General features: G+C 45.6%; 1 protein-coding gene and 1 long non-coding RNA gene across 4 annotated transcripts in view; one reads left to right on the forward strand and one right to left on the reverse strand.

Annotated features, from left to right (window-relative positions):
- The window catches only part of Lnx1 (ligand of numb-protein X 1), a 110649-nt gene that overhangs the window by 69660 nt on the left and 19679 nt on the right, over positions 1-21310 (reverse strand). Inside the window, exon 1 of one of the 3 annotated variants that reach the window (XM_021211350.2) lies at positions 14885-15302. The exons of the other annotated variants lie outside the window; for them this stretch is intronic. Coding sequence (XP_021067009.1) covers positions 14885-14976 — 92 coding nt within the window. The 5' untranslated portion in view covers positions 14977-15302. Of the gene's footprint in view, positions 1-14884; positions 15303-21310 lie in introns of those variants that run through there. 3 annotated transcript variants of the gene reach the window in all.
- On the forward strand, positions 7500-17402 carry LOC115065214. The gene is made up of 3 exons (XR_003844999.1): positions 7500-7541; positions 10824-10941; positions 16768-17402. It is a non-coding gene; the product is annotated as an uncharacterized LOC115065214 (long non-coding RNA).

Genomic DNA, 21310 nt, shown 5'->3' on the forward strand with positions numbered 1-21310 from the left:
GAGAGAGAGAGAGAGAGAGAACTATTGGCATCAAAACCCTCCCAATCAAAGGCATTGCCTACTATGGACCTTTAAAGTGATTGTCCAGACAGGGCCAGTGGCTTCTTGCAATCTGCTAGGGTACCCAGCACAGCAAGGTTACTCTTCTCCTTCTTCATGACTGACAGTAATTAGTATTTAGGCTTCACTGTGCCTGCTAGAGACACTCACTACACAAGTCACCCTGGCCTTGTAGTTAGAAGCAGACATTTAGTACTTTCCTTTGCTCCAACAACTTTTACTCTGGGCACTAACACTAAGCCAAAGGCTGTCTGAATAACGCCAAGTGACGATGAATGCTCATCTGGACACGCAGCCACACCAAGCCCTAAGCTGAGGGCCACTCTGCCTTGTCAGAGCAGCCCGTTAGGCCTACAAGTAACTGCAGTGTAAACAAAGCTGTCTATGGAGGGGTCACTGGTAAGAGCAGTTACAGATTGGAGTGTCCTCCTGTGATAGGGTCAAACATTTGAGTAAAATAAGAGCATTGGACTTGATTCTGAAAACAAATGTCAAAAGACCATGTTCTATGATTTCAGGACTTCCTAGTGGGGAGGCATTATAGGCACCATAGGCATGTCAGTACACCGTTAGCAACTGGGCCGAGTTCAGCAAAGTGTTCTCTAAATTCATGCTGACTTGGCCAGGCCTTGCAAGAAACAAACAAACAAACAAAAAACTTCAAAGACAAGGTTGGGTTGAATAATAGTTATTTCTCGGAGGAAGGGCAAATATGAATGCCAAACTATGCCCACAGAGGAACAGTCTGCTTTGAGAGACTTAGTAGCTTCGGTGAAGCAGATCTGAGCAGCAAATTCCATCGCTCTTTCTTTGCAAAAAGAAATTTATAGCTCATGTTTCTTGTTTCATTCTGGTTTTGAAGTGTTTATATCAAGTGCAAAGAGCAGACACCTCTCCGGTCATGTGTCAGAAGCCCTTAGGATCACCAAATAGTTTGGCAAACTAGAGGCAAGAAGAGCAAGAAGCTAGGACCACGGCCTGTACCAATGAAGCTCTACAGAGAGAAAAAACAAGCAAACAAACAAACATCTAAAAAAAAAAAAAACAACCCCAAAACACTCAGGGTGGAAACAAAAGCATCGATTTAGGAACTGCTCAAAAAAACTGGTAAGCTCACTTCGAGTAGTAAACAAGTTAGGTCAAGCAGCTTGAAAGGACAATGACTTACAAGTAAAAGGGATAATTTTTTTTTTAAAGGGACAAATATTGAAATGAAAATTTATCTCACCCCACCCCTAAAAATAAATTCTTTAGGAGTGCACATAAGAGAAATCAGGAGACTTATGAACCAGTTTAGATAAGTTTGGACTAAAAACTAGGTAAAGAAATATTTGGCAAGTATGAGGACACATAAATCAGCTGGACCAGATGACACAGGGCCCCAGGGAGCGCAGGAATTTAACTAATATGCTTACCGAACGATGGTGTAGTAAAAATGAATAATTATTTCTGAAAAATTGCCTTACACTCAGGGGATGTCAGACAATTGGAAAAGGCCCAACAACATGTGCTATTGATACAGAAAGAAACAAAAGGGAAGAATAGTTTAAAAAAACCAGTGATTGATGTATGCTGTAGTGGATTTAAAAATCAAGGGAACAATATAAGGGAAGTAAAAAATTTTAAAGTTAGAAAAAAAAAATCCAAGGATGAATAAACAGAGAAAAAGCTGTAGGTCATCGGCTCACACACCCCAACACGCCTAGGGGAGTGTCTTGAAGATTTCAACGCTGTGCTGGATGTTATTAAGAATACAAGGGATGGGGCGGGGGGATTTAGGATGGCTGTGCAGTATCTCAGGAAGGAGCTCACTGTCATCGTTAGTCTGAAGATTCAATCATGGGGGAAGACAGATGAGAATTACAGAATCACAAATACGGTATTGAGCTGCCTAGCTGTCCTAAGGTTTCTACAACCTGCCATCATGCGGATATAACCCAAAAGGTGGATGACCCTTAAGTGTTACAAAATTTATGGATCATACTCAGGTGGGGAATTCCCCCAAAGACTTGAGAGGAAGGAGGAGGGGGAAAGTAAGTAAACTTGGCAACATTTGGACAAGGGGTGAGCCAAAAGAACTCGCTAGAAACAGATATGACCGGGCTGGGGGGAAAATTGAAAGCAGCACTATTTGGAAATGAGAGCGTTAGCCACGAACTCCCACCAAGCAGGTATGAGATGCACGAGATGGAAGGCAGGCTTTAATGTTCATGACTCTGTCAAAATCTATGTTTAGAGCACATGACCCCAGAGTGACGTTTAGCCTGGAAGGGAAAACACCACCCTCTTTGCTCCTAGAGTGATGAAGCAAAGGTGAAAACAAGGAGAAGTGACAGGGGCCAACACTCAGGACCAGACGGCGGCAGCTGTCTTGGCACTGCTTGCTCTAACTCATTACTCTTGGGAACATGGGATGCAGGAGTCATCTTGCATATGTACTTTATAGATGTGGACTTAGGTATCCAGAAGGCACAACTGTGTGTCCATGCACCTTGACATTAGATGTTGTTCCTGATCCCTCCTGTTCTGCCTTCTAGCATCCGCTCAGACATTCCTTTTTTTCCCTCCCAAGGTCTTCATGAGGAAAGGACTTCTCTTTCCCCAAGGTTCTGCATGCTTGCCCTTCATTACTGAGTAACCCCGAGTCCAGAGCATACCTGATGGTCCACAAGTATTTGATAATACTTATTACTAAATTGTCCCCTTCCTAGGAGTGAGTGACTCCTTTTTACCAAGCACAAACTCTTTATTCATCTACAAGGGGTGGGGGTGGTGCCTGGGTTGAAAACCAACACTTAGAAAACATTAAGAGCAAACAGAACCAGAACGTATGAGAAAAGCGATAGGAAGCATCTTGCCGGTTTGTTTTCTAGAACATTCCTTTACATCCACTAGCTAAGAAAAGGCCACGTTTTAACTGATAGACATTCCTTGTCTTTGCTGAATGTCTAGCAGACGTTAAAGCAAATGACCTCAAGTGCTAGAGAGTGTGAAGAAAAAGGAATTGGACCCCTCAGCCCAACGCTGTTGCCCTCCCCAGGGAAGAAAGAGGTGTGAGGGAGACAGTTCCCACAAGTCACCTGAAAAGTGACCGGTCACTTTTTATGACATCGAGCAACTGAATGAAAGACTGGGGAGGGGGGGGGGAACAAAACCAACCCCAAACCCCAAACAAAAATCAAACAAACCACATTTCCCGTTATCTTGCGATTAAAGAGGCACTGTCTGATTTTAAAGAACACCCTGTTCTTCCTAGTCTCCTTCGCCTCTCCGGTCCAATTTTTAAGCCCTGGATACAATTTCTCAAGGTTCCAAAGCAAATGGTGAGTATCCAGGGGCCTTCATGGGGGCGGGAGGATCAGCATCATCTCTCACTGAGTTCCGAATCCTTCCGTGATGTCTCAAGAAATTCTGGTTCCCTGATGAGCGGAACCCAAGGAGACCAAGGAGGACTTGCAAGGAAGACCCTCGAGTCAGAACATACCAACCTTCATGTGCTTTAAAAAAAAAAAAAATTCTCAGGGAGTGAAGGAAAGGAGTTGGCTTATAATGCAGTGGGAGTGGAGACACAACAGCTGGCACAGAGGGATGATGCCTACGTGTAGGCCGTGAGCTCGGGTGTCACTGCTGGGTCCTCACAACCCTCACCGGTACAGCAGTCACCACAGATCCTAGGAGTTGGGGCCACTGCCCAAGGACATGCACTTAAAGCATGGCGGAGTCTAGTCTGCCTAGCTTCAGTTTATGTGAGTGTTCATTCTAGAGTACCATAGCCAAGTCATCATCAAGGTTTGTGTCACAGGGAAGATAGACCTCTATCCTGCTGGTGGTGACCAGATACTTAACATTTTAAAATTATTTTATGTGTGTGTGTGTGTGTGTGTGTGTGTGTGTGTGTAGACCTGAGATGTCATTCCTCAGGAGCCATTTACCTTGATTTTTTGAAACAGGGTCTCTCACTGGGACCTGGCACTCATCAATTAGGCTAAACTGGCTGCCCCCCCAAAGCCCCAGGGGTCCTCCTGTCTCTGCCTTCCCAGAAGCAGTTTATAAAAGTCAATGCAGTGACGTCAGCCCAGCTTCTCAAGTGGCTGCTGGGCTTGAACTAAGGTCCTCACAGCTAGTCCCGCCAGATGTACTCTTCACAAAAACTGTGGTGACATCGTCTAAGAGTGAAAGACGACCCCAACACGTGTTCAATAGAGGTTGATCCTCTTTAATCTATCATCAATGAGCTCATAAGACCAAAAATATTTGTGGCTGACCACTTTAATGAATGTCATTGGGACTAAGGCAAGATGAAAAGATGTAGAAATTTTTGAGGGAACATGAGAAGAGAAAGGAGCCTCTCATTTTAGAGTCAGGTTAAAGTCTTTTGCCAGCAAAGAACCAAGAATCTCAGCATATAGAGGTGCTGGCTATTCACACCACTCAGGGAACGCACTCCCTGCCCTGTGTAAACTTTGTAAACTTTGTAAACTTTGTAAACCCTCAAGGCAAGAAGTGACCAGACCCTTCCCTGAACTTTCCCTAACTGTCAGAATGCCCTTTCCCACTTTGGTAACTGTCACCAAAGTCATTTACAGCCCCTCAATAGGACCCTTCCCAGATTATGCTAATTTTAGGTGAAAAGTCTAAACAGGAAAACATACCAATCCCCGAGCTTCCCCAAGCCCAGGACTTGAAATCCCACCAATCCTCACTTTGGAAATCTTGGCCCTAGAAGGCGCCTCCCCCCCAACCCTATGTAAAGGCTGTGTCTGCTCAGTTCCCTGATCTCCTCTCAGGGGGCAGAGAAAGTTTGTTGTCTGGTATGACTCTCTCATCGGAAGAAGCCCAGAGGCAATGACGAGAAGAAGGAAGAAGTGGAGTTGGGTCTGAGCCCCCTCAGCCCCCTCAGCCCCCTCTGCCCTGCTGGGAATGCCTTCCCCCTGGGAGCTGCAAGTTCTCCTGAGGAGACTTCCTCTCAGAGCTATGTAGTTCCTGGGCTCCCTTGTCTCAGGATTCCCTTCCTTAGGGATACCTTCTCCCCTCAGAACTGTGTAATTCCTGGGCTTCTGAGTCCAGCGTGTCTTCCCTTCTGAGCAGGAAGTCCAACAATATTAATTTTACACAGAGATATTTTCAAATAGTAATATTAAAATGGAGGTTTAAAAAAACCAGGTGTATCCCCTGAACATCTATGACCTGAGTTTTCTGGAAATCTCACAAAGAAGACTGGTAAACAGATAAGATAGCACGCGTGCGCGCGCGCGTGCACACACACACACATACACACACACAGAGGCACACATGCACACATGCGCACATGCGCACACGCGTACACATGTGCGCACACAAACACACACCCTGTCCAACGTACCCTGGAACAAGTTTTTTAAATTTTGTTTAATTTTCACAGAGACCCTTGGAAAATAAACTGCTTTAGAACTCAACATACCACATATATGACTATTGTAAAGATATTAAAATGTGACTCTCATGAAAAATGCCTACCCCATATGGGTACGTCTTCTTCTTTCTATAAGAGCCTCTCTATTAAACCCTTGCTGCTTAAACCCATGTTAAAAATTCCCTTTAACAAACTTCTGACTCTGATTTATTAATGCCTGATCCTGACATTTCTTTTCACTGTAAAGTTAAGAATCTGCCTTGATATTTTTCCTAAATGGGAGAAGAGATCCTTTGGCCACATTCAAGTCTACAGCTTTATTACCATCAGATAGCCCCAGGTTGTAGTTGTACAAAATTGGACAGAGAATTCCCATGATGCCCTTTTCTGAGCATGCCCAGGAAGTCAGACTCCATCTGATGATACTCAAGTTTCTCATGGGTTATGTGTGTCACACCTGTGGTATTATGTTGCCCAAAGATGTTAGCCAAAGAAATGCTAACAACTCATTTTATTGCTCCTGAGGGTGTATGTCATACAATAACAAATGCATCGTATGCAGCAAAATGCCATGACTTAGTCAGGGTCACATGGCCTGTCACTGAGAGGACTGAGTCACTTGGGTAAACCATAATGCCTCAGTTTCTCCCTTTATAAAACAAGTTGTTGAATTACCTCCAAGATCCCTGGAGGCTCTAAATAGCTACAGTGCTGGGCCACAGGTGTCACTAGACTCCACCAGCGTCCAAGGAATGTGCTGGCTTGAGGCATCTCCTTCTAACTGAGGAAGGGGCAGATAGATGGGGATGAGGAAGCAGATGCTACGGTGTCAAGGTAACCAGAAGGGAGCCGAATAGCTGAGGAGTGACTCCTCAGGAGGAAGAGAGGTGTGGTCCAGGATCCGTGGCCGAAGCTAAGCAGCGAGACAAGCGTGGCCCTAGTCTGCTGACAAACAGCTCAGGCCTCTCTGAAGATGTCACCCTGTCCCGGCTCCAGAAGTCACACCTCGCTAGTAAAGCAAGGAAGGAGGGGCCGTGTCACCAATCCCTCTTCTCTGATCTCTGCTTACCCATGCTCAACAGGGACAAGGCTGGGTTCCAAATTTCACCAAGTCACAGACATTGGTAATTGTGAAATGTGTTATTATTTTACAAATCATCAAGAACAGCCGGGCCGCTTTTCTTTGTGTGTTTCAGAGATATTAAGATGTTTTGGGATTGTACATTTTAGGGGTGCAAACTCCACAACATAAGGGCTTCCTCTGTGCCAGGCACTGTATTAAATACTTCATGTTTTATTCAGTGCTCACAACAACCTGTGAGGTAGGTGTTGTTACCTTCCTCTCTTTGTGAGAAAAGCTGAGGGAGGCTGAGCAACTTGCCCCAAATTGCCCCAAAGGGTATTTCTGGTACCCATTCATCAAGTCATCCCACCCGCCTCTTCTCATTAGGACCACCTGGTGACAAACCAACTCTCCCTGTGGCTTCCTCCATTCTCACTGTTTGGGTAGAGTTACTTAGTGACGGGAGAGGCTTGGGAAGGGTGCCCAGGCCCTGAGGAGAACAAGCAAGAATGAAACAGGAGAAATGGGCCTGAAGGGACCACCAAGCCTGCTTCTCTGGAAGAATGCAGGGGAACAAGAAAGCCAGAGTCAGGCGGAAAGTTTCCTGGGCGATAGCAAGATCACCATGAGGCTGAGCCTGGCTCGGGGTTCCTGGGACACGAATGGTTCAAGAGCTCAGCTGGGCTTAGAAGTGTTATCACTTGTGTTCTTGCTTAAATACATTCCAGTCTCAGCACACCTAGCTCCTGCTGAGCCACCCTGGATGTCACCAGGGGAGAGAGGCCCCTATAAGAAAAGGACAGTTCTTTTCCTCTCCTAGGGACAATGACTAAGAAAAAAAAGGATGTTTGCTGGTTTAGTCTGGAAGTTTTATTTGGCCTGTGAAATCGGGACATTTCCTGCCTGCTCCTTCCAAGACCCACCCCAGATTGTTGGGGAGAAATTGTCCTCTGTTAACCTGAGAATGTTGTGTTCTTCTGCCAAGGAGTCCAGAGAACGTCTTTCTCAAGTGGCAGTCACCAAAGTGTGAGTAAGGGACTAGGGAGAGGGTGAGGGGAGGCTGCACTAAAACTCTAGCAAGTTCTTGGGTCTTTTAAAATGGTTTTGTCCATGTTCAATAATGCATTTATTAATGTAGTAGATGAGCAAAACATATAGAATCCTATAGTATGATAATACATAGAAACCATGTACTGATGAACTATATTACTAGTTATATAAATATATATCTGTGATAGTATATATGGAAATATAGGCATATGTCCATGAAGCTATATATAGCTCTGTAGAGAGCTAACTATACTCAACAGGCATATGAATATATTCTTCACTGCTATAAGCCTATGATTTTAAAATTAGGAAACTATTATCCTGGGATAAAGATACTTCTGGCTTTGTGCTCTTTAAGGTCTCTCTAAATACCTTGGGTGACTTTGTCACCAACAAATTGAACTCAGATAAAATGGCAGGTAGATTCACAAGGACTTTCGCATGCAATGCTTTGGGTCTTTCCTTAGGATTTCTTCTGCTTGGATGGTAACTTAGAATCCCTATCAGTCTAACATTTGTACTTTGTCAAAGCTATGTTTCTCTAAATTCACTTTAACGACACTTTTCCATCCATGCAGCGTGAATGAGGAGGAGAGGGGGAGAAGGAGAAAGAGTGAAAGACGACTTAGGTAGCAAGCTGCAAACAAACTGCCATAAGAAATATAATGAAATGGAAGAGAAAATTGGAACTGACTGGTTATTTGATGTCAAGGAATTATAGTTCCCTGTCTGTGTGTAACATTAGTGTTGTGGACACATTTCTTCACAATTGACCCCTTTCTTGGGAGTGGTAGCACATGGCTACAACCCAAGCACTGGGGAGGGGAGGTAGGAGGAACCTGAGTTCAAGGCCAGCCTGGGCTTTATGGTGATTTCCCCTCTTAGAAAATAAAACCAGCAACAAAAAAAGTACAAAACAAGACAAAAACCCCAAACTAAACAAAACCATCTCTTAAAGATGAAGTGCTGAAATATTTACAGATTAAAAATGATAATCATGTCTACGATTTGCTGCCAACAATTCAAGGGCACACAGATGAAAGCGATCTGACCATGGACTGAGAAAGATGGAGGTGAGGGGCCCAGAAGCTGTTTATTTTCTTCTTTCCTTTTGTTGTCCAAAGTTTTCCACCAGAGCAAGTTAAAATGAAGGTGAGGAAAAAAAAAAAAAAAAAGCAAACCTGAACCTATAGGACAACTGAAGATGTCCTAACCTTGCCTGGCAGAGTCACATGACTAGAAAGATGAGCACAGCTGGCCAAACCTTGAAAAGAATCTTGAAACTGCTGGGTTTGGATGGATTAGAGGTTTTTCAAGAAGAACATTTTATACCAGACAGTGAAGAGTTAGGAAACAGAATTGCTTCACTACTCACAAAAGAGAACGTGTGGATTACCAAGGAGAAAAAAAAAAAACACACAAAAAACAAAACAAAACAAAAAACATGGAACAAGGTCGCCATGCTCTGTGGACATCAAAGAATCAGTACAAAGAAGCCTTCAATGAGCCTAGTGTAAATGGACCAGAAATATACAGCTTCCATTTCCGTCCAAATCTCTAAGTCTAAAACTTAAAGATAAATGGGAAAGCATGTGTTGAAGGCTGGGTATAGAGTTCAGTGGAAGAACACTTGCCTAATGTGGGAGGCCTGGGTTTCCTGCCTCAGAACTGCCCCATGACTGAAATGCTTTGAAGACATTCACTGAGCCCCAAAAACGCTCTCCTCTAAACTGATCTTTACCCTTGTTGGAACACGATGATGTCCCTACCTCAGACCCTACTTTACTTGTAAACTTTATCTCCTTCCATTTGGGGCCTATCAAAACTTCACCTCAGCTATTCAAAACATATAAGCAAGAAAAATCCAGATAACTTTTCCTCCCTCCCCTTTCAAGATCAGTGAAAAAGAAACAATTTTTTTTTTTTTTGAGATTCGGTAGGGACAACATTTGCAGGCAAATCCATAAAGCTAAGTCAGATAATGTGGACTTTAAATGTGTTGGGGGGCCAATAACACAGCAGCAATGGGGAAGAAATAGATGCTGAAGTCACTCCTCTTGTTCCGCCTCTTCCTCCTCCACCCACGGTAGAATACAACTGCAGTAATCTAGATGTACCCGAATGGATCTCTAGTCACACGAAGCCCCAAAGAGGATGCTTCCCTGCTTTCTATAGTCCATGGACCAACAGCTGATGTCAGCAAGGGTGGAAAAAGAAACACAGTGATTACCGATGTAAGACCTTGACCTAGAAAAGGGAGAGCCAGTAGCCGGACCACCTAGTGAGTGACAGACAAAACTAAGGCAGGCAGTCTTCTCGCTTTCAAGCCCAGAAAGCCCAACTATATTTGACTGACAGCTCTTTGGCCCGAGAGCCCCAAAGCAATGTCTCTGGTGCAGATTGTCAGTGTGACTCGTCAGAGATGTGCTTGGCAGTTTACCCTGAGAAAGTTCTTCTAGGGAGGTGGTGGGTGCTTAGTGTCCTTGGTCCTAAGACACTTGGTGGGCAAGCGGCATCCCCGTGCCCTTGACTTCTGGACTGGACTCAGTTTTCAAGGCTACACACAGCATTCCCACCTCTCTTGCTGCTCTCAGCAGTTTCTCCAGGAGACCTTGCCCCTCCACAACCTTAAACGATTGAAGCAGCAAATTTAGAATACCTCTGCTTCTCCAGCACACACAGTTCTGGCGGCTCAGACCACTCTCATGTAGAATGACTATCTCACGGAGGCCAGGGACTAGGGAGTAACTTCTCTCTCCAGATCCTGGAAATGGCTACTATGGATAGTGAGTGGCTCCACTTCCAAATCAAACATATTTATCTGACTCCAGGGTAGAGGGAGAGGGTGCACTTCGGCTTCCTGAGAAGTTGCAGAGCTAAGCAATAACACTAATTTCATGGACCTGTGTTCCAGTAACCGTGCTGAACTGCCCTGTGGAGGACTCCCTACAGCAGAGTTAATGTGCTTTGAAAGGAGACTTTGAAAGTAGAAGAAGCCTTTCAATTTTCAGTCCATTTTCTTCAGGCTTTGCTGTGGGCACTGAGATACACGTCTTACTCTAAGCGTCAACACTTTTCCCTGGAGTTCTTGCTAAACTAAAGAATTGTTACAAATGCCACAGTAGGTCCCTGAGCGGGTAGTGCCTACTTCAGTTCTGCAAGTTCAGAGCTGTGTTCTGGAACATCTGAGAGGGGCTTAGCTTGGGTTATGATGAACAATTTACAACTTGCTTATACATTTTTTTTTTTTTATTGCAGCGTGTCCTGATAATGGATGGGCCAAGATGGGAAATGACCCCACTCAGTTTCGGTCCTCCACGCTTCAGTTGTTCAGGAGGTGGGCATGCGGACGGTCATGAGCATCCCTCAAACACTGGTGAGTAGAACTCTAAGTCCTTAGTGACGCTCAGAAAGGAGGTCACAGACACACCAGACATAGAGGTGGCTTTCAACAGAGAAGTCAGGAGATGATGGCTTCCGGCCAGAACAAAGGACTCTTGAATGACTGCCACAGACTCACCTGGGAAAGCTTGATCCCTATAGAAATGGGAAATGGTGGCCCACGTGGGTGATCTGGATAAGTCAAGGAGGAAAACGGCGGCTCCATCCCAAAAGAGGTACATCTTACTAGGATTGAGTTAAAGCCAAGAATCATGAACTTTAAAACGCACTCTGGGTGGTCCTGAGAACCCACCTATTCTCAGGCCCCTGTGTATATACATGTCCCTACATGCTCCCTCTCCACAGGCTGGAGAGGAGAAAACTCAAGGGATGCTCTTAGTAGGGAGGTTCTTGCCTGTGTTCTCTTTGGGGGTCTAAGGTCAGAGAAAGAAGCTTTTAGCCCAGTACTGCTGCGTAGACGGTTGTGGGTCTGTGGTACCAAGGGAAGGGCAGAGCCCAGGTCCCCTCTCACAACCACGCATCTCCAGCCTCAGGACTCACTTCAACAGTTTATTTTCTAGGAGTGCCCTAGGTTCCCTGCCTCCAATTACAGATTGTCACCCAGTACCTTGGCTTTAGGATTCTTCTGCTGGGTTCCCCCCTCCTGTAAGCTAAGGAAGGCAATAAGTGACTGGCAGTGATTGGGCTTCAAGAAGGACCTAGTTGCCAGTCAGAAACTCTGTCCCGGGGGTCAAACTGAACATACACAATCTGCTGGCTGGGACACAGTATTGTTGCTTGGGATTAAATTAGTTTTAAATTAAATTTGAATGCACATAATGAATTACACACACACACACACACACACACACACACACACACTTTAATATACATTCTGTAGGTGGCCGTGGACCTCTGCCTTCTACCTAAGTGACTTCTATATGAAACATTTCCTACCTGGTTCTTGTAGGTGTGAGTTGGAACAGTCCTGGACTGAATTTTGAAACATTTGCTGACTAGCTCCAGTGTCCTAGGTAGGTCCCCAGTGGTGCTGAGAACTTGGTGCTAGAGAGAAGGGGACTCAGGGGAGATTCTGCATGTGGAAGCTGAGAGGACACAGAACAAACTTCATCCAGGTGATAGAGCCAAGGGCAGAGGGAAGGGAAGCCAGCCAATCCCCATGGTTCTGTCTCTGAGGTCCGGGTGCCTGTGGTAGACAGGAGATCAAAGTTCTTCATCTCAAGGACACGGAGTTACCTCCTGCTATCTCTGCTCTGGAGTATTAAACGCCTAGCAGTCCCCTCATGGCTGGGAATTAAATTGTCCAAGTTTTGTACTACTACTACTACTAATAATAATAATAATAATAACCAGGGTTTGATAATAACCACCACTACTTGCCATTTGGAACTGCTCTTGAGACCCCATTTGAACCCCAATTCCTACCTATTCTTCAAGGCTCAGCTCACACCCCAAAGTTCTCTGAAAACCAGAAGTGGACAATTTTGTTTTTTTACTTCCTCAGTAACTGGAAACTTCTAACAAGTTCTGACCAAAATGCCTTTAGAAATGTTATCCTAGAAATTCTGTAGCATCAGGCTTTCTGGGGAGCTTCAGAGCGAGCTACTCTGTCCACTCAGATAAGCCGAGAGACTTTGCCTCAGGGTTCATATCTGTATAGGAAGAACATTGATACACTAAAATGAAAAGCTTTCCTTTAACAAGGTTGTTAAGACTGAGAGAAGCTAAATCGAGGGGCGCTTCTATAGCATCTAAAGTAGGCCAAAGGGTGGGCACCCAAAGATAACTCCACTCAGAATTGTGAACATGACCTTATTTAGATAAAATACCCTACCTAGGACTGAAATTAAACTAGGCCAAGGGTCTCAAGATATGACCATGCTGATTATCTAGCTGGGTCCAAGCATGGTGGCAATATCCTTATGAGAAGAGGGGGAGGGGGGCTAGGATGCTGTGGCTTCCTAGCATGTTCAAGGTCCTAGGTGTGGTACCCAGTACTGCTGGTAAACTTGGGGGAAAAAAAAAAGGAGGAAGAGGAGGGAAAGAGACATAAACAGAATTGGAAAGGAAGCGAAGGTCTCATGCATACAGAAAGGGAAACTACAGTTTCAAAGCTTAGAACATTAGAGCCAGCAGACACCGAGGACTACGGGAAGGCTTTCCCCTACAGCTTGACAGTGGGCGTGGACTCCAAAACAGCAAGAAAAAATAAGTATCTAGAGGCCCAGTTTGTGGACGTTCGTTTCAGCAGTCTCGAGAAACTAACACAGTGATTGGCAAGGATGCAGGTGGGTGGGGTGGACAGAAAGGATGAACGGGGCCCTGGATTCCAGAGACTGAAACCTCAGCCATCATCAGGAGGCAAAGGGGAGCTCTGCCACTCTACAGGGTCAAGAAAGGCTTTTGCAACGTCATAATCTTCCCAGAGGCCCTCACAGCCCAAGATAAAGCCACACACTTTTCTCTTTGAGCCTTCTGATCTCAGGTGATCCAGCGTTACTTTTCAGTTAAGCGGACCAGGCACTCCCAGTACGCAGCATCTGTAAAATAAATGACTTGCCTCAAGTGTCTTTTTCTACTTGTCAAGCATTCACTGAGTAGCTACTGCCTTTGACAGACTGATTAGTGGGAATAAGTACAAAGACGACTGATTGTCTCCATACATCCATGATTGGTATTGCAACGTAGGTAAGCTTTTCTCACCAGAGCTCTCTGAACCCTGTTTAGATTCTCTTGTTCTCTGTCCTGACCCTGGACATCCCAGCACCCAGGGAACTGAGACAGGAGAATGAGAGTTCTGGGGCAGCCTGGTTTATACAGAAAGATCCCATCCCTGGGCGGCGGGGGGTGGGGTGGGGTGGGGTGGGGGTGGAAATCATTCTTACTGTAGTTTCTGTCTGGTTACCATGGAGGAATTTTGTAAATACTGTAAACTGTATCCTCTGTGTCTGGTGGAAAACAGCCATAGTAGTCAGTAATTCTTTCAAGAAAGGAGCCAGAAAAATACTTAAAGTTATGGGCCTAAGTCATTTCCTCTCATAAAATAGATCCTAGTCATATAGGAAAGTATATTTATATTTTAGAAGTACACTGTGAAGTAGTTGAGGGTGAAATTTTATGACAGCATAATTTACCCAAGACTATTTTAAAGATATACATATATATGTATATGTGCTCATCTGTGTGTGTGTGTGTGTTTGTGTGTGTTTGCATGTATTTTTGAGGCAGGGTCCTGCTATGAAGTTACATAGGCTTGGATGGCCTGGAGCTTGCTAAAATATTAGTCTTGTGATTGATATGATGGGAATATAGGCATCAAAATGGCACAGTTCTTTATTTTCTATAGGTTTAAAAATAATCCAAAACAAAAGTAAAACTTACACTTCTAAATGCATAAGATTATCTTTCTCTCTTACTGAAACTGCACCCATTTTCAGGTATCAGCTCTGAAGCAATAGAAATCCCTTATACAAGATGCACATGTCTACTTGCAAGCTCTGGTCTTAATTGCTCTCTTAGTTCTTTTTATGGAAAGGGGAAGAAGTCACATCTATCAAGAAAAGGCTAAGCACGAGCACACACACGGGAACACACACACACACACACACACACACACACACACACACAAGCAGCTTTAGCACAGAAGTGGGGAAATACATGTTGGAGAAGCAGCACACCCATTAAAATGATGTTTTCTATTAAGTCACAAAGCACTAAGCCTGCTGCTTCAACTGCTGTAAGGCATTTTATTCATGCACAAGCAGTCTATGTAGAATTACTGCCAGAAACAAATCCAGCTAGGAAAGTGACTCAGAAACTTCCTCCATCCATTACACACACACACACACACACACACACACACACACACACACACACACACACACACACGGAGTTGTGGGCACTGAGAGGGGACTCACAGTTCCGAGTACAGGAAGTGCAGGTTGCCCACATTGTCAATGTAGTTAGCTGGACTCAGCCAGGGCAGGACCAGAAGCAGCAGCGCCTTCATTTTCCGAGCAGTCTGCCACCTTCCTCCTGACCACCTCCTGCCAGCCCAGTGTAGCCTCTTTAAGCAAATCTATTCATTTCCCCACAATCAGAAGATAATAATGCACCCGACTTGGAGCGTGTCGATTAAGGCATACTATAAATCATGAGCCTGTAAGAGGATTAGCTCTGGTCATCTCCGATAAAGCGATGGGAGGCCGGAGAGACCCACCATGGTTGGCAAGAACACTTAGGCTGAAGGCAGCAGGCTGATGAATGCCTGGGAGAGGGATGGGCCCCTCCTGCAGGATTCGGACTGGCTCTCCCGAAGCAGCTGGTACGTTTACATCACTGGCCTGGAACAGCCTGGCTGGGAGTGAGGCTGTGTTGGAAGAGGGCACGGGCATGGCACATTCAACTCCACTCCACATGGGTGAATGCGTGAATAATCAAAAGCCATACTGCAGCCTGCTGCAGAGAGATGCTCAAAATAGCCTCTCGGGAGCCAAGCCTGGAGTCTCTCAGCTCTGTGATGTTGATTCCCAGGAGGTGCGGAAGGAGGAACCACCCCTCCTGAGCATGGATGCTTTACCCTTCTCCATCCTGACACAGAATGATGCCTGTGGCCAGTTGTGAGGCAGCCTCTCCAGAAGACCAGACTGTTTTCTTTGAGAATTCTAATGAGCCCAAATAGACAGCGGTGCTGTGAGAAGGGAGTCACCCTCGCTCTTCCCTGTGGACCAAGCTCTGGCATCTGTTGCAGTACCTGAACGTCAGTTACTGACATGACATTAATATACATCTTTGCTTGTGGGGACCTGACCCTATTACTTCCTCCAGCTTAAAGTTGGATGGAGATTACGTGCCTTGACTCTGACAGCCAAGACACTCCCAAGACTCCATATTCAACATGTATCTTGCCAACTCCAAGGGCTAAGTCGTCAGAGAAATGGCTCAAAGGGACAGTTAAATTCTGGATTAATGGCCTGCACTTGCAAGGCAGAGGAGGAAGAGGAGGAAAAGGAGCACAGGAGGGTCTACATGTTGGGGGGAGGGGAACTGCAGTCAGCTCTACGGTGTCTGAGAGTTTGACATCAGAATTGGGTATCAAGGCGAGGCAGGCTGAGAGCAATGAAACGGAGCGGAGCTTTGCCTGCGCACTGAACGTGCATAGTCTAGATCAGACATAAGCACTTCGGATAGAGTCCGACATATTCATGGCTAATCTCGCCGAGGCCCAAATTGAACTTGAATTCTCTGGCAGGCAGGGAAGGCTGGTATGCAGGAGTGAGTCAGAGCTGGTGAAGAGCAAGCAGTAAGGAGGAAGCTGGAGGTGACAAGCTGGGGAATGGAATCCCAGCTCTGTCTCATGCTGGGTGTCATAGCCATGCTGTCCACCTCTCTGAACTTCCTCCTCTGTAGGAGAGCGTCGGCAACGAGAAACCGCATTCTAACTCGGAGCATTGCTACGGAGGCAGAACCAAATTATGCCTATGTCCATCAGTAATCACTGGTGATGCTTAGTCATAGTGGCTCATCTATCCTTGTCTCATTTTTTTTTCCCTCTTCCCTCCTAGACGGAGAAGGATGCTATGCTGCCATCTTTTTCTAAATGTGGGTTTGAGCAAGTTCTGGTACAATCTCTTCTTACACATGCATACCCTAGAGCGTGATCCCTGACTCGCATGCAGCATGCTGTAGCTACCATGACGTCATAATGACATGAATGGTCACGTCAGGGTACGACTGACAACTCAGTACATGTTCTAGGAACAGTGAAGGGGGCTCATCCATTTGTCTCCTTGCATTTCAGGATGAACAGATGAATGAATGAGAGAACGCAACATAAAGACAAACACATTCTTCCTGCTGTCCCTTTGTCATACTGTGGCCACCGCTGGCTGCCTACCAGATATCTGATCTTCCTGCTAACAGAACCCATGTTTATTTGTGTCAGGAACACATTTGGCCTCTCTTGTAGATGGGTGGCCCTGGATCCAGACCAATAAAGTTTAAGCAAATTCCAGAAAGGTCTTTAAAGGAAACGGTCTCGGCTCCCTTCCTGCCTGAAACTTCTAGGAGATCCTACGGTGAGCAGCCAGTTTTTTTTGGGGGGGAACACGCAGTGACCAGCTTGAGGATGGACAATAAACTGAAAAACAGAAGGAAGCCTGGATACCTGATGGCATCAGGGTGACATCATCAGAGTCCCAGCCTTGCTACGGAGACTTTGTGTTCCATGAGAAAAAGAAAACTTCCCAACTCCTTTTTCCTATACCACTTGATGTCCTCTTGCCTGCCAGATGTAATCCTCATCAGTGGAACTCCCTTGGGGATCAAAGCTCTCACTTGGAATGACCATGTATTGTTCTACAGCTTCCTTAAGAGTAAACAGCCCTACACTAACCCGTGCCCTAGTGCGTTGCTGCCTGTCCTCTTTGTCTTGCAAGCCCCCTCAGCTATCCACCACTGTTTCTCATTTTCTTTTCTCTTTGCTAAACAGAGAATGAGGTGAGGACCCAGGTGGGCTCATGGTTAGAGAGTCACGATAATGCCAGGCATGGTGGCGTATAACTTTAATCTCAGCCCTCTCTTGAAGAGCAGAGACAGGTGGATCTCTGTTGAGTTCAAGATCAGCCTGGCCTACATCATCGAGTTCCAGGTCAGCCAGAGTTGCATGGTGAGACCTTGCCTCAAAAGAACAAAACTCTATAAAGTCACTGTAACAAGGTATGCCAGTGTGGACATTCTGCCCACCTGAAATGGCCAAGCAAACAGGTCCAAAAGCAATGCTCTGGGCTCCTTCTTCTGCAGTGAACTCCCACCTAGACTGTGGACAGTCAGCTAAGCACAGATTGTACTGAAAATGCCAGAAAAGGGCCCCTGATAAGAGTCAGGGGCCACAGAGGGTCCAGGGCAGATCTTTGAAGGAGCTATTTCCAGGACATTGACCAGACTTCATCAAGACAGTCTTCCTGAGACCCTGCAGCCAAGTGGGGCTTGAGCTGACTGAATCATGCTCTCATTCCAGCCCCTTTCAAAACACTGAACAATGATTTCTTTCTGCTTCCCAGTAGGTGCTTTGGTAGGGTCAGCTCTATTATCTACCACTTTTAAAGAGAAAGAGAAACGAGGATAGAGAGGCAGCTCAGCCATTAAGGGCTAAGGTTCATAACCAAAACATCAAGACAATGAGAGAGACAGAGGGCAGAAAGCTTGTCCTATGAAGCAACACTGTGTGGGATGTTTCCAGCATCTCTTCTTTAGCCTTCCAAGGTTAGCTTCCTCAGAAGCAGAAATCCCAGCCTCTTTCATTAGGACTTAGGCTGTTCTGGTTCTTGATAAATGTCACACATGCAGATGAGGTTGTCATCTAGTGGAGATGTGATAAACTGACCTAAGTCTTCCCCTGAAGCAAAGGCTAGCAAGGTGGTGTCTATTCACACTTATGATGACAGGAGATATGGAGAGAGACTTACCAGCCAGGCCCATTACTGCGGCCCCATGACATCTCCTGGCATTATATTTTGGTTAGAAGGCTGCCGTCCAACTCAACCAGCCCTGTCTCCCTAACTGGGACCTCTGAGCAGACACATGTGACATCATCTAAAGGCATAGAAGAGGGCAGAAATCAAGAGAACCCATCAAACTCCACACACTGGGTCTCCGGCTCCCGATACTCCCAGAGTGCTCTAGTCTGAGGCAAGTGTCAGCAATGGCTGGTAGCTCAAAGCCACAAGTTATCCTTCATGTTTTACTAAAGCTTTCCGCAGCTCAGGCTCTTCAGGCCACTGTGTGTAGATGGCCAGAATCCTGGAGGACACAGCATCTGCTTATAGATGTGATACAGCTGTACCCTAGACGCAAGTCTACCATCTGTTAAAGATGTGAAATTCAGTGAAACAGGCAGAAGATGTTCACAAGCTCTACTCTCTGACATTATCAGTTTACAACAGACCATGTACATGGCAGATGTAAGAGTTTTCATCACCAAAAACTTGGGATGCGTAGTGTATGCTAAATACCCGCTCCCCATTAATCCATTCCACAACACATTGATACTTAAAGCACAATGCTGTGCACCATAAATATATTATTAAAGACAGGGTATTAGGTGGCTCATACTTGCCTTGAACTCCCTATAGCGTTAAGAATGACCTTGAACTCATAATCCTCCTGCCTCTGTCATTCCAGAGCTGGATAACAGATGTGCACCCCTGCCTTTGGTTGATATGATGATGGGGCATCACACCCAAGGCTTTGTGTGTGCTCTACCAACTGAGTTACATTCCCTGCTCAGCAATTCTTAATTTTCAAAAATAAGTTTCTATGTATGTCTACTGAAGAAAGTGACAATAAGAATGATCAAAAATGCTAAATTGTTGGTTGTGGTGGCGCATGCCTGTGGTCCCAGCACTCAAGAAATGAGGGCAAGAAGATTGAGATTTTAAAGTCCTTCTCAGCTACAGTATAGCGGTCCAGGTCAATTTCTTCCTCATAAAAACTTCTCTCAAAAAAAAAAAAAAAAAAAAGAGAGAGAGAGAGAGAGAAAAAGAGCAAAGTGTCTTTCCAAAAGCTCTCCCCAGAATCTCTACAGGACAATGGCTGCGGCCATCAGCCTCATCACACCCTTGAGGCAAAGGGACACTTGCCCCCTGGTCACCTGAGTCTTCCCAGTGCAACAGATGTCATCAACAACAACCACTGGGTCTTCCTAATGTCCCTCTTAAGAGAAGGAAAAGGTGGTCTACTGACAAGTAATGGCCAATGCCTATGAAGGATAAGACAGCAGGCCCAGGGTTAGCTCTGAATTCTTAAGTTTTTACAAACTCGGATTTGGGTCTGGTGCTGGAGGGCATCTCTGCCTATATTAAGCACTTGATGACTAATGTATATTTTGGGAAACGCTGGTGTCAATCTTTACTCAGGCAGCTCTAGTGTGGAGGGAGAGGTGCAAAGGCAGGTGTTGAGGCCCATGCTTCCTTGAGGTGGGAGGTCTTCCTCCCCAGAGAGCCACAGCGTGAAGAGGTAACTGCACTCCGTCAGGCTGGGGTTCCTCCCTCACAACTCTTTCCCACGTGCTCTTCATTACCAATCCTGTGATCGCCAACACTTTCCCCAGCATCCTTGAGATGTTCTGGTCACGGGGTAGCGTGGGCAGGTGCATGAATGGAAGTTCTGTTGGGGCACCTAAGTCCGGATTCCTTCCCCTGTAGCCCCACAGGTCCACCCTGACTTGCTGCCCCCCCCCCCATTACTGCTTGGTCATCCTCAAGGAGGAAGCATCTAGAAGCTGAGGGAGGTGAGAAATGAGAGCCTCCCCTATAGCCCCAAGGAATTCAGCCCAGACACCCCGAGATGTTAGTTGGATGCCTCCTAGCTAGATTGAATTTACTGGATTTCTAACCCTTTGGAGAACTCTGAGATAACAAGCTTAAGTTATGTGAAGTCAGAAAGCAGGTGATAACTGTTACAGCAGCAGTGAGGAACCAATACATCCCAATTAGGAAAAAAAAAAAAGATGAAAATATGGCAGAGACCGGACAGTGGCACACGTTCAGATTTCTACCAGATTTCTCTTTAGGTCTCCAATATTCCTTACCCAACATGCTCCCTGGTCTTGGCATAATTGGACAGAACCTACCTGGCCTTTGACCTTGAGTTTACATTCCTTTCCACAATGCCTCAGACCTGGGCAAAATTATTAACAAAGGTCACTAACATGCACCCTCCCCACCATCTCTCTTTTCCTCTTTGGGGGAAGCATTTACTAAAAACCTACACTGGAAACATCTGGCTGGACGTCTCGAGTCTGGCAGCATAACCAACATGGTAAACACATGCTAAGCATTACACGCAGGCCCTTGTATGACAAAAGCTTTTGTGTTAGAGAATGCATTCATGTCTCAGAAGACAAAGCCACAGATTCATGACCTAAGGTATGTGACCTTTAAAAAAGTTACCGGCACCTGCCTCTTGCCCTGGCCATGACAGGAACCAAGATAAACACAGCCTGCAGATTTCCTCTTACAAAATGACTGTGGTATTATTGTTCACACTTGATTAAGCACCTTAAGTATACTGAGAAGAACTCCTCATGGGGAATAGGCCCAGAGCCACCAGTGAGGCCATCCACACAGGAATGCCCAGGCACACAACACCTAGAAGGGACAAATTGAGAAGCAGGTGGGGGAGCAGGGGATGCCAGTCACCAGCAGCAGGTAGCATATCTCCTTTCTGCCACCAATGTGTGCACCTTGGCCAAAGGAGAAACAGAAAGTCACTCAGAGGGTGTTCTGGTTAAGTTTATGTCACCTTGACACAGCTACAGCTATCTGGGAAGAGAGAACCTCAAA

The sequence above is a fragment of the Mus pahari genome, chromosome 13, assembly GCF_900095145.1.
Source record: "Mus pahari chromosome 13, PAHARI_EIJ_v1.1, whole genome shotgun sequence".
NCBI classification, from domain to species: Eukaryota; Metazoa; Chordata; class Mammalia; order Rodentia; family Muridae; genus Mus; species Mus pahari.